General features: G+C 45.4%; 1 protein-coding gene across 1 annotated transcript in view; it reads right to left on the reverse strand.

Moving 5' to 3' along the window:
- Nucleotides 1–13,113, reverse strand: part of VPS53 (VPS53 subunit of GARP complex) — a gene marked incomplete at both ends in the record, with an annotated part of 125,649 nt that overhangs the window by 48,456 nt on the left and 64,080 nt on the right. Inside the window, 2 exons of the mRNA XM_079725193.1 lie at nucleotides 5,048–5,142; nucleotides 12,326–12,427. Of these exons, the coding sequence (XP_079581319.1) occupies nucleotides 5,048–5,142; nucleotides 12,326–12,427 (197 nt within the window). The remainder of the gene's footprint in view (nucleotides 1–5,047; nucleotides 5,143–12,325; nucleotides 12,428–13,113) is intronic.

Below are 13,113 nucleotides of genomic sequence, written 5' to 3' on the forward strand. Positions count from 1 at the left end.
GAAATGATGGAATTAGAAAAATAATTATTTGGCAACTATCTTAGTAATAAATGATTCAGGCAAGTATCATTAACAGATGGTAAAATAAGTAAGTGAAAGATGAGAAAAAGGCTATTTATATGGTTTCAAGGTTAATCAACACTTATTAATTACTTATTAATTAATACAGAAACCTGGCCAATACCATCTAAATCAAGTAGTAAAATTGACCAGCACAAGTTGTGGGACACATTGATACCGTGTGTCTCCTGACAAGAGTTACTGAGAAGAACATGGCACCACTTCTGTATGAATCATAAGTCATGAGCCAGCATTAGTCAGAACCAGACTGAGGAACATTCCACAAAGTAACTGGCCTACAGGTTGTCAAAAATTTCCAAGTCATGGGACTTCCCTGGTGGCACAGTGGTTAAGAGTCCACCTGCCAATGCAGGGCACACGGGTTCGAGCCCTGGTCCAGGAAGATCCTACATGCCATGGAGCAACTAAGCCCGTGCACCACAACTACTGAGCCTGCATGTCTAGAGCCCATGCTCCGCCAAGGAGAAGCCCGCGCACGGCAATGAAGAGTAGCCCCCGCTTGGTGCAACCAGAGAAAGCCTGCGCGCAGCAACGAAGACCCAACGCAGCCAAAAATAAAATAAAATAATTAATTAATTAATTAAAAAAAATTTCCAAGTCATGAAAGATAAAGAAAGAATAGATTATTCTTCTGGATTGAACCAAAGAGACATGACAAAGAAATGTAACCTGTGATCCCGGAATGGATTTGAGATCTATAAAAAACAGGATTGGGGCAAATGGGGAAAGGGAATGGGGTCTATGGATTTAATGGGAGTGCTGCATCAATGTTACCTTCCTGATTTTGATGGTTTGTACTATGGTTACATAGACTGTGTCCTTATTTACAGGAAACACACACTGAAATATTAAGGAGTAATGGGGCATCTTGCCTGCAATTTGAGAATTTTAATCTCTCAGGAAAAACAACATGTATGTGCATATATACCCGTGAGTATGTGTGTGTCTGTCAGTGTGTGTGTCAGAGGCGGGAGAGATAGCTGTTAACTGAGGAACCTGGGTGAAGGATACACAGGAGCTCTATGTACGATTCTTAGAACTCTTCTGAAAGTTTGAAATTAATTCAAAACAAACAACAAGCAACATTAGTTTATAGAGAGACTCTAGGCTTCACCCAGCTAGAAGGGGTGGAGGGCTCTATTTCAACGAAAGCTATGACAGGGAACGCAGGAGAAGGGGCAGAAATGGAGTCCCTAATAATTTCTTGGACTGAGAATGTCACTGAATGGAGTGAAGAAAGTGCCTATGGAGAGAAATCTCTCCTGCAAGTCAGCCAAAGAAAACGCCTACATCCCCAAGAGTAGAAGAGACACTACTAACTTCCTCCTTGGACATAGACAAAAACTGAGAAAGCTGCTCAAAGCACAGGAGGACAGCTCAGCCCAGCCAGCTAAGACGTGGCCGAGGGACATCCCCACTGCTCCTCCCTGGGCACTGGCACCGCAGTCCTCCTACCAAGGCTGGGCTTTGGGCTGGGGCAGGTGCTGCCAGGACTCTCCCCGGGCAGGTGGGAGGCTGGGGAGATGGAAGAGTGGATGCCATGCCAGGCCCACAGAGAGCTGGCAGCACCAAGCAGGCCACCCAAGCACCTGAGAGTCCAGAACAAGATCACCGGAAGGGCAGGGCAGGCACAGTTCCCGAGTGCTGTTTACTTGTGCCGAGTGACAACGTGTCATGTCATTTATTCCTCACCGCTAATCCTGTGAGGGGGGCATTATTCACTGGACCGTAGAGAGCCCAAAATAAACTCAGAGAGGTTAGGGCCATGCTCACGGCCCCAGGCTGGTGAGTGCAGAGCGCGGACTCAAGTCCAGGTCTGTCTGGCACCCAGGCCCATGCTCTTTCCGCTACCCTGGGTTGGGTCTCAGTCATCGGGGAACTTGTGAATGGTCTCAGATTTTTCTCCTTTGCAGATTTCTGAGTCAGAACTACAACAAGAGTAGTAATTTGTCCCCAATCAGTCCCCACCTGAGTTCCTTCCCCAGTCTTAGGATTCTCTGACTTAAGGGAGGACGAGCTTTGTAGAACCCCTTGAAATTGTCCTCAAAATAGTGTGTGGGTTTATGTGGATTTTTTTTGGCGAGAGGACCTGCGGTTTTCATCGGGTTCTCAAGAGGGATCTATGACTCAAAAAAGGTTAATAACCTGCTGCTTTAGGCATTATTTTGTCTGATGCTCTTCTTTAACAGATGAGGAAATGGATTTCTTGAACTCTATTTTCTACTTCAAGCTTTTGCTGTTTATTCTGGAGCGACAACAGCACAGCCTACGCAGTTCTCCTACGAGAAGCTTCCGCTACTGCACTAGTGCTGTGGAAACATCCCAGCGAGGCCAGACGGCAGGATGAGGGGCCAGCACTGCAGTTTTCATACAGAAATGGAGAGTCCCTAAGGAAGGGAGGGCTGGCTCTTGGCCCAAAGTCTTATGAACAATGAGTGTGCTTTATACGAATCAAGGCCATGCGAAAAGAGCAGATCCCAGAATGACACCAGATAATTCAGAAAACTGACTCTTTAGACCAGATAAGTTTTGAGAAAGTACACGGTTATCTCAGATGTGTACTTTAAACCCTGGACCCAATAGCTTTTAAGCCTTTTAAAAAATAAGAATTTGGATTGATAAGAGAGGGCTTTGTCCCAAAATAGTCATACGGGTGGGCTGCTCCTTGACCTGTTCATCTAACAGGCAAATAGCTGCTCCTTTTCCTGCCCCGTAAGGGTGTCTTATTAACATCCTGAGAGAGGGCTTCCCTGGTGGCGCAGTGGTTGAGAATCCGCCTGCCGATGCAGGGGACGTGGGTTCGTGCCCCGGTCCGGGAAGATCCCACATGCCGCGGAGCGGCTGGGCCCGTGAGCCATGGCCGCTGAGCCTGCGCTTCCGAAGCTTGTGCTCCGCAACGGGAGAGGCCACAGCAGTGAGAGGCCCGCGTACCACACACACACAAAAAATATCCTGAGAGAAAACTGTGTGAACGCAGAAGAGAGGGTGTTTTCAAAGGACTAAATGGCAATAGTAACTACTGCCCCTCTGCATGCCTGCAGACACAAGCCCGACAGACAGAGAGCAGGAGGAAAACTGGGGCTTTACAAGGCAAAAAACGTCAAGGCAACTTTTTCTGTGTGAGGTGGGGGGTGGTGAGGAGGTTGTTTTTGTTAACATAGAAGCTCTTTTACAAAGATAATTTTCTGGGATTTTCATATGAAGCATTTTGTAATCAGGGAAGAAAAGAATAGAAGCCATCTATTGATATAAAATCAAATAGTTGAATAACAATAATGTTCCATTTAAGACACAAATAGCCACTTGAAATGTTCTCTTAAGCTTATGGTTTACCCTTGAAACATACTTGGAAGCAAGAATGTGCTAAACTGAAAGAAGCATTAAAAAAAAAAAAAAGGACTGGACTTCAGCACCTAAATGCTTTCCCTGAGAACTCCCCTCAAGAACTTTCTCACAGCTGCTGTCCTCCCTATGTGAGCCACTGTCTGGTCCTCCTAAGCATGTGTTCTTTAGGCTACGGGCCTTTCCTCAGAGCCTGGACCAGCCTGTCTCTGGTCAGTTCGGCCTGTTCCAGAAACTGGGCCTTTCCAAAATGTGCCTTTCAGCATGGAAGGGCCTTCCACAGTTGCTCTGGCTGTGGACAGAGACTCGGGGATGAAGAGGGATCTCTGTCCTTTGCATGAACAATGGATACTGGAACATGACCATACTCTTCTGGCTGTGAGGGAACCTGGCTGCAGTGGGCTGCTTTGTAAACATTTTCTGGAGCCCCTCTGTAAAAAGCATATATGTTAAATGGATGATAATTCATCAAAGAAAATATAACACATCAGCCCAAACAGGAAAAAAAAAAACAAACCAACAAGTGGGGGAGAAGAGGAAGCTCTTCCTTATAGTAGAACCCTAATGAGTAAATACAGAAGAAATGACAGAAACAGACAATCAACGTTTGGCAAACACTACAGTAATCATTGTTTCAGGCAGGAATCGTCAAGGGATGTGAAAAATGAGTGGGCAAAGTATGATGAGACATAGGATATGTACATAGTCCCCAAGTATCCCCCTCCCCGCAAGACACTTATGAATTACAGAGCAAAAAATAGTGGCTTCACAGGGAGAAAGCTGGCAGACACCACTTTAGCAAGTGGTCAAGGTCAACCTCAGCAATAACAGGACAAATCCAGGTGAGATGCCTCCTGACATCACGCACTGGGCTCTGAGAAGGACACAATGTCACCTCTGTGGTTTTCTTGCCCAAAATGCATAGCCTTGATTTAATCAAGAGGAAACGTCACAAACAGAAATTGAGGGCTTTGGACAAAATAGCTGGTCAAACACTCTTTAAAAGTGTCAAGGTCATGAAAGACAAAGAAAAGACTGAGGAATTATTCCAGCTTAACGGAGCCTAAAGAGACCTGACAACTAAATGCATGATTGGATCTTGGACCAGAGAAAGGACATTCGTGGGAGAACGGTACCTTCCTGTTTTGATAACTGCGGTTATGTAAACTGTTAACATTTCTCTGGGCGAAGGGTATATGAGAGCTTTTTAAAACCTTTTGGTAAGTCTAAATGATTTCACAGTGAAAAGTTAAAACAAATTATACTTGAAAACATATACATTAGAGATGAGGCTTTCTTTCTCCACTTTCCAGCGCCTGACATTGTAAAGCCTCACGGGCTGACATACAGAGTGGGATACGGGCTCAGCGCCCACCTGGGAAGTAGGTGCTGGGACCTGTTTGGAACCTTGTTAGAGTCAAACTCAGGCTTCTGAGATTTATGGACACAATACATGATAACACTCAAAAGGCCGAAAAACGTCCTTAACAGGTTTCCAGGGAGGGTAACAGGTGCCCCAAGTCCCTCCTTCAACCTCTAGAAGGAGCTGTGCCCTTGTGAGGCCCCAGCCCTGACCCAAGGAGCGAGAAATGCAGGAGAAGGCAGCAAAATGTTCATCACTCACTTGTCCTGGGACTCAATATACACGTAGAGATGAGGCTCAAAACACTTGGAAACAATGCCGTGAAATGGATTGTCTGGGACTTTAGGCTTCTTTGGCTGTAAAGGAAAAAAAAAAGAAAAGAAGAAAAGAAAAAAGAAACCCTATACTTGAGCCATCTTTGCAAACTTTCAAGCAGTTTCAAAGAAAACATCCCTTCAAAGTTCACTCCCAACTTACAGATAAGAAGCACTCGGCGTAACTAGACTGAGACTGTGTCCTGTATTATAAGTCATGCCAGTTTGTGAACAATAAGCCAGCTTTGTTGGCATCATTTGCGTGCTCTGTGCGGTGAAAGATTTATTGCTACTTTGATAACACATGCACTTTCAATTTGGAAGCTCTTCATCATCTGACTGATGTTTTCAAAATGTAAATTCTAGTTAATAACAGCACCGCAGAGCTGTGCAGTGCTTTGGAACATATAAAGTGCTTTCACACCATCCAGTTTTAAAAGCCTCCATTTACTGCTTGCTATTATGAGCCAAGCACTTTGGTACGAAATATCTCATCTATTCCTCAAAACAATCCTCAGTATAGGAATTATTACTACTATTTTACACCTAAAGAAAGGGAGCCTCAGAGGGTGATAGCAGCCTGCCTCAAGGCACATGGTGAAGTTTCCTGTCTCCTAAACCAGAACTCTTTCTAGTAGATCATTGCTGTCTTGCGGTGCTTCCTAAGACTGTTGAATTTCACCAACAAATATAAGAAAAAAAGAAAAGTAGGGGGTCAACACAGGGTTGCTAACTTTTTATTTTGTTACTTTCTACTCTAACCACAAGCTCCTAAAAGAAAGAGTATTTTATACCCAAACATTTTATAAGAGAAAATAGCCACATAAAGGCCGTCCTTCCCAAGAAAAGACAGTTAGTTGGTGACCTTATACCAGATAGAAAGACAAAGAGATAGACAGACACACAGGCTGGCTGTTTTGTCTTTATTTTTTGCCTTGCACCAGCTAAAACCTGGATCAGTACTGGTCCCCAACTGAAACTGGGAAACCACTGATAAAAAGGTCATCCGGGCAGGCAAGCATTTAAAAACTATTATTTGCTACTTAAATTCCCTTTCAAAACATCTAAAAAATAAACAAGGATCTTCCTACATATTTCTTTCTGTTCCTAAAAAAAAAAAAAAAGCCAATTCTATCTATTTCTGTTTGTTGGTATCTGAAAATAGATAGAGGTCCTTGGGCCTTTGCTGGGCTTGATACAAGAGTACAATCTGGATATAAATTGGCACGCACAGCACACCTGTTGAATTGAATGGCTCGTATCTTTTAATAAAAAGAGGAAAAGCTAAGCCCCCTAATAACAGACAGAAATGATTACCTTCTTCTAGTAATTAAAAACAAATAAAACGTTGTAATGGTTAAAAGTATCTGTAAAAACTGGTAATGATCACCAAAAATTAAATGTCAACTGTAGATATATCCCACTTAATTTCATGTTTAACTCTCTTCCCTTTTCACCTTCTAAGAGTTCCATGTCTTTAATTTTTTTTTGCAGGATTTGAAGAAACTCTGGTCCTTCCTAAGAATAACTACAGTCTGGGCTATTTTCTCTTATCATCCAGAAGCCACTGCCAAAGTCAGGTCTTAGGCTGAGACTGTAAGAGGCTCTCAAGTTCAGGTTCACTGAGTTTAAACTGACTGGATTCAAAGTCCCACTTCATTTCACAGATGCCTTAGGAGTTTTTCCACATTTCCATTAGTTTAAAATGAGGGATCCATGATGTAGTATGATGGTTGTGAAGGTATGGTCCTTATCTATTTGTTATACATTTTCTAAGTCAGTTACCTTTTTAAAAAAATAATTCTATTCTTTTCAATAAGATGATCAGATAAATGAATAGACAAATATGATTTAATCTGAATAACTTTTGTAAGATTAGATATCCTGATTTTAGAACTGGAAAATATGGCCACTATAGCCATATATCTTTTCATTAATTAAAATAGAATCTTCATAAATATTATAATTATTCCCTTTATATTTTCTTCCCTTGACAAAAATATTCACACATCTGTAGGATAGCTTCTGGAAATTATAAATGGGAGTTTATATAATATAGAATGTTGTCATGTTTTAAATCAACATGTGTATTTTGTATTTGGCTTTATTTACCTACTAATTTATGTGTACTTTTCCAACTATTGACAATGTTTCAATTTATCACTCTTGAATCACATTATAAAATTTAAGTAAGTCTGTAAATGAGATAATAGTATTGTACGAATGTTAGGTTTTCTGATTTTGATATGTAGTAATTTAAGTGAAAATCTTTCTTAAGTGAATATATTTCCTAAAAAGGAAATACATACTGAAATACTCAGAGGCAAAGGGTGTGATACCTATAAACTTACTTGTTCTGAAAGAGAGAGAGGGAGGGAGGGAGAAAAAGAGCGAGAGAGAGAGAGAGAGAGAGAGAGAGAGAGAGAGAGAGGGAGGGGGGAGGAAATGGAAAAGTAAATGTAGCAAAATAGTAACAACTGGTGAACCCAAGTGAAAGATAGTTGAGAGTTCCTTGTAATATTCTTTTTTTTTTTTTTTTTTTTTTTTTTTGCGGTACGCGGGCCTCTCACTGCTGGGGCCCCTTCCGTTGCGGAGCACAGGCTCCGGACGCGCAGGCCCAGCGGCCATGGCTCACGGGCCCAGCCGCTCCGCAGCATGCGGGATCCCTCCGGACCGGGGCACGAACCCGTGTCCCCTGCACCGGCAGGCGGACGCCCAACCACTGCGCCACCAGGGAAGCCCCCTTGTAATATTCTTAAAACTTTCCCTAAGTTTGACATTATTAAAAAAGAAAAAAGTTTAAAATAACAATAAAAAATGTGGCAGATAATCCCAGGTACAGTAGTGGAGCATTTTGAGAAACGGCATATCACCAACTCTCCCGATGACCTGGAGGCCCACACTGTGGGGAAACACAGACATCCACGCCCAAGTGAAAACGGGGTTAGAGCCAACGTCCTGTTTTTTTTTTTTTTTTTTTTTTTTTTTTTTTTTGTGGTACGCGGGCCTCTCACTGTTGTGGCCTCTCCCGTTGCGGAGCACAGGCTCCAGATGCGCAGGCTCAGCAGCCATGGCTCACGGGCCCAGCCGCTCCGCGGCATATGGGATCCTCCCAGACCGGGGCACGAACCCGTATCCCCTGCATCGGCAGGCGGACTCTCAACCACTGCGCCACCAGGGAGGCCCAACGTCCTGGTTTTGATAACGCACTATAGTTATGTTAGCCATCAGCACTGGGGGAAGCTGAGAGATGGGTACCCAGGACCTCTCTGTGCAACTTCTTATGAGTCTATAATTATTTCAAAATAAAAAGTTTTTTTTTTTTAAGTGGTTCAGCAGAGTTAGACTCTGAATGTGAAGAAGTCTTGGGAATATCTTAACCTATTTATTTTGCTTATATTTTCCTTTTTATGTATGCACAAAAGTGATATATGATAAAAATGTATGGATAGTCTGAAGAGCTCATTCAGTATAAAACATAGATTCTAATGATTAAGGAAAATGACTACATGATATTCCAACAAACTCATCTTGATCAGTCTCCCAGAGGCCCCGTGCTTGATGAGGCCCCACAGAACCCTCTGGATGTGGCTCAGAGAGCCGCACAACCAGACAGTGCAGGTGGCCCGACCCCGTCCCCACAGGGGAGTCCGCTCCGCCCAGCCTCCGCCCGCTAACTGCGCTCCTGGCAGTGAGGAGGGCCCTGTCGCCATGGCTCTCTGTCCTCTTACAGGGTTTTCAACGTGAGCTGGAAGCAAGATGGGAACAATGGGAGGGATTGCCTGAAGTTTCCTTTTTTCTTTTTTTCCACAGGGCTGCCTCCTGCCTCTGGCTGCCTCATAGCTGTGCTCATATTTAGATGAAATGGGCTGGAATTTTGGCTCATACTGGTGTCTCCCTTTGTACCGTCCAGCTCCCCCAAGGGTTGCTTCTCAGCTTAAAGAATATACTAAGTCATTTAGCAGTAGCACTCAGGCTGGATTTTGGAGTGTGTGAATTCTGTCCAAAAGCTGCAGATGTTTAAGCTATTTCCTCCTGGAGTTTGATAGAATAATAAAAGGTTACTGTTGTCACAGTAAGGAGGTCTGCAGCTGGTCCCATTTCCTTTTATTACTATCCAGTGTAAACAGATTAAATCTAACTGCTCGGATCACCAGAAGGGTACATTTTAAAACCAGAAATTCCTTATTTCTTCTCTCTTCCTTTTATACTCTGAGTACCCTCAGTCCCTCTTCAGATGCCATTTTTTTTTTTTTTTTTTTTGTGGTACGCGGGCCTCTCACTGTCGTGGCCTCTCCCGTTGCGGAGCACAGGCTCCGGACGCGCAGGCCCAGCAGCCATGGCCCACGGGCCCAGCCGCTCCGCGGCACATGGGATCCCCCCAGACCGGGGCACGAACCCGTATCCCCTGCATCGGCAGGCGGACCCTCAACCACTGCGCCACCAGGGAGGCCCCAGATGCCATTTTTTAATCATCAGGAACATGTTGGCAACTGATTGTTCAAACTAAATACCTCTTTTCAAGTTCACGCTCCCTTCTCCATAGCCTAACTGCAGCGGTGAGCAGGGAGCGACCCTCACCTCAAGGGCCACTCGTCTGCCAACTGCAGTGATGCAATGGGTTGGGTAATCCAGGACAACTACTGGGGCCTCCCCCCACCTCTGGCCAAGCTCGCCGCTAGCACACTGTGGGCTTGCCCCGAGCACCCCACCTGGCTCCTCATCTTCCTGTGCACCCAGCTCCAGAAGGCAGTGAGTGGCTGGGAAAAGGGGGGTCCTGAGCTCCCACATCATCAACCACAAGTGCTGGGGAGGTGGTGGGAGGTCGGGATGGCAGCTGAGGAGTCATGAGTCACTGACGTGTAAGTTTTATTACTAACAAGTAACAGCCTGTGAAGCTGCGGGTGGATCATGTAGTCCAGGGGTTTTCAATAGTTTCTTTTTGAACACACCTAGAACCCCTGATCCAAAAGCAATTTTATCTGGAAGTCCATGAAAAAAGTGACTCAAAACAGAACTGCTGGGCTTCCCTGGTGGCGCAGTGGTTGAGAGTCCGCCTGCCGATGCAGGGGACACGGGTTTGTGCCCCGGTTCGGGAAGATCCCACATGCCGCGGAGCGGCTGGGCTCGTGAGTCCTGGCCGCTGAACCTGCGCATCCGGAGCCTGTGCTCCGCGATGGGAGAGGCCACAACAGTGAGAGGCCCGCGTATCACACACACACACACACAAAAAAAACAGAACTGCTGTATTTGGAGGGGCTTAGGGCCCTGGTCTCTTCCCAACTCCCCACAGTGACATCTGACAGGGCACCAAGGAAAACAGCTGGAAAACCACTGGCTCTCTCTACACATGGAGAAATGAGGGAAGTCTAGAGAGAGTAAAAACCTACCTAAGGTCATGCGGGCAGCTAATGGCAAACCAGAGTCTGGCATCTTCCCCATCACGTGACTCTGCTTTACCCCGTGTACCTGTGTTCTGTGTCCTTAGAATGAGCAGGTCTTTGTCTTTAAGACAGTAACCTCAAGCTTAAAAGATGAGTAAAACGTTCCACAAGAAAGAAAAATCATATGTTACCTGGCAAAACTGATTCTGTAGCTAATGGGGGCTATCATAATCCAGTTTAATAATATCCAGGGATGACTAGCAAAAGGGATAACTTTTCACGGCAGCATCTGAGCGTTCAGCTACACAATCCTGGACATGACAATGGCAGCCACTTGTACTGGGGAGACACGAGGGCCCTGAAAACGTCCCGGCTACACAAGGCCAGCTCAGAGGGTGCAGGTGCCGAGCGCGGGTGGAGGACACACGAGAAGGCTGAGCTCCACACCCAGAGTCTTCTTTCCCGTCCCAGTCCTTCCTCCCAAAATGTGAGAGACGCATTTCTTTAGTTAGAAGAAATCTTTTGTTTTCTCCCAGCCTAGCTGATATGATGGCTTTAAATCAATTACGTCTAATCCCATAGATCTCTGGGATACGGCCTCAAGGTATCCCTTCAGTTTTATCCATTCACTTTTATTCACAGGATGCATTTCTATGTCCTCCACTTTTCAGGGAGACATCACCGATGTAATAGAAGGAACGCCAGAAAAGGAATTCTAGTCTCTGACTTCTAGACCTAACTCCTGGTCTCAGATCCTCCAATTTCAAACTGTATAACCCTGGGCTAGTCACTTAACCAGCAGCTCCCATGTAAAATCCTATAAAAGGAAAGGCAGGCATTGTGAGGACGAAAGGGAATAAAGCGTGGAAAGGACTTTTAAACCATAAAGCACCATGAAAATGTGAGGCATCCATGTTATTATAATTATTTAACCAATGGGTCAGACACATTTGATGACGTCACTTCAGAACGGCTCCTGGCAATTCTGCTCTCTTGGCTCCTGCCAGGATTGTACACCTACCCTCCCCATGCTAGGAATGCGGGGTTAACTGCAAAGTGCGTGGCTACGGGTTTCCCAGAGCTGCTCTTCCCAGTAGGCCTCCCTTTCGGTGATGTCTGGAGCAAAAACAATACCACAATATAATCCTCTAGCAGCCAAGTGTAGAAAATTAAAAAGAAGGCTCACTAATCCAGACAGGAAAAGTCCTAATTTATTGCTCTAAGTTCTCTCACCGTAAAACGGCAGTGAAACAAAAACACCATTCTGTGGGATGAAGGGAGAGGAAATTTAGAGTTGGACAGAAAAAGCTGAAGGAAATGAAGGTGCTGGTGTGCTCTGAAAAGGAATTCTCCAAATATGCCACTGGTCACCATGGTGTTTCCAGGCCTCCCCACTGGCTTCCAGACTAAGGTGCTCGGCTTATGCTGAGCGCAGACCTCTCCTGGCTGACGGTGCTGCTGACTTCACCCGGGATCTTTCAGCCGCTCATGTCATCACCAGACCAGATCAGGGGACAATGGAAAGCTCAGCTGACAAGCTTGGGAGATGATGAAGGAGGCAGGGCAGAGTTCTGCTGCCCCACCACACGGGCTAATTAATGAAGCTTGGCCATGTTGCTAAGGCCGGTGTGCCATCCTGGAGCCAAGGGGTGGGCCAGGAAGGGCTGCTCTCTCACTCCGGTTTCTAAATGCACTTTCAGATCAAGGCCTTCTATAAACACCACCAAGGTTGTCACCTCTGAATGTAGTCAACAGCCAAGGGATCACATTTAGAGCGAGCAGACCCATTTTCCGAAACAAACATTAGGTAGGTTGCACAGGGAAACACAAACCAGACTTACTTGCTCTACGTCTCCTTTTTCCATCGCCAGTTCCTCCATCTCTGGTGCTGGCTCATCTTCTAGGAAGGGATTGGTGGATGCAAGTGGAGACTCGAGTTTTTTCTGTTGATTAGATGTGAGAAACAGATAGGTATTTTCTGAGCGTGGTCAGTAGCTTTCCCCACTGATCTGCTTTTTCCAAGTCTCTCCAACAGCTACATCATGAAATCTGATCTAATGAGCAAAAACTGAGACAACCTGGACCCACATGCTCACCTCCAGGCCTTCACACTGCTTTTTCCTCTTCCTGAAACCTTACTGCCCGCCCAACCCCAATCCCAAGCTGCCTAAAATTCTCCGTCATCCTTCAGTCTTCAAGTCAGAAGTCCCCTCTTCTGGGAAGCCTTTCTCACCTGTTAAGTCTGGGTTAGAAGTCCCAGTCACACGCTCCCATCACCCCGGTATGTCCCCTACGCAGGTATTTACTAAAATACCACAACTGCTCATTTATTTGTCTTCTCCCCACTAGCTTCTGTGACAGCAGGAATCACATCTGTCTCGTTTCTATCTCTGGTGTCTGGCATGTCATAGGTATGAGTCAAAATGCCAAATGGGTTTGAATTCAAGAACAAACTATAGGACTTCCCAGGTTAAGAATCTGCCTGCCAATGCAGGGGACATGGGTTCGAGCCCTGGTCCGGGAAGATCCCACATGCCGCGGAGCAAATAAGCCCGTGTGCCACAACTACTGAGCCTGCACTCTAGAGCCCGCGAGCCACAACTACCGAAGCCCTCGTGCCTAGAGCCCG

The sequence above is a fragment of the Hyperoodon ampullatus genome, assembly GCF_949752795.1.
Source record: "Hyperoodon ampullatus genome assembly, chromosome: 19".
NCBI classification, from domain to species: domain Eukaryota; kingdom Metazoa; phylum Chordata; class Mammalia; order Artiodactyla; family Ziphiidae; genus Hyperoodon; species Hyperoodon ampullatus.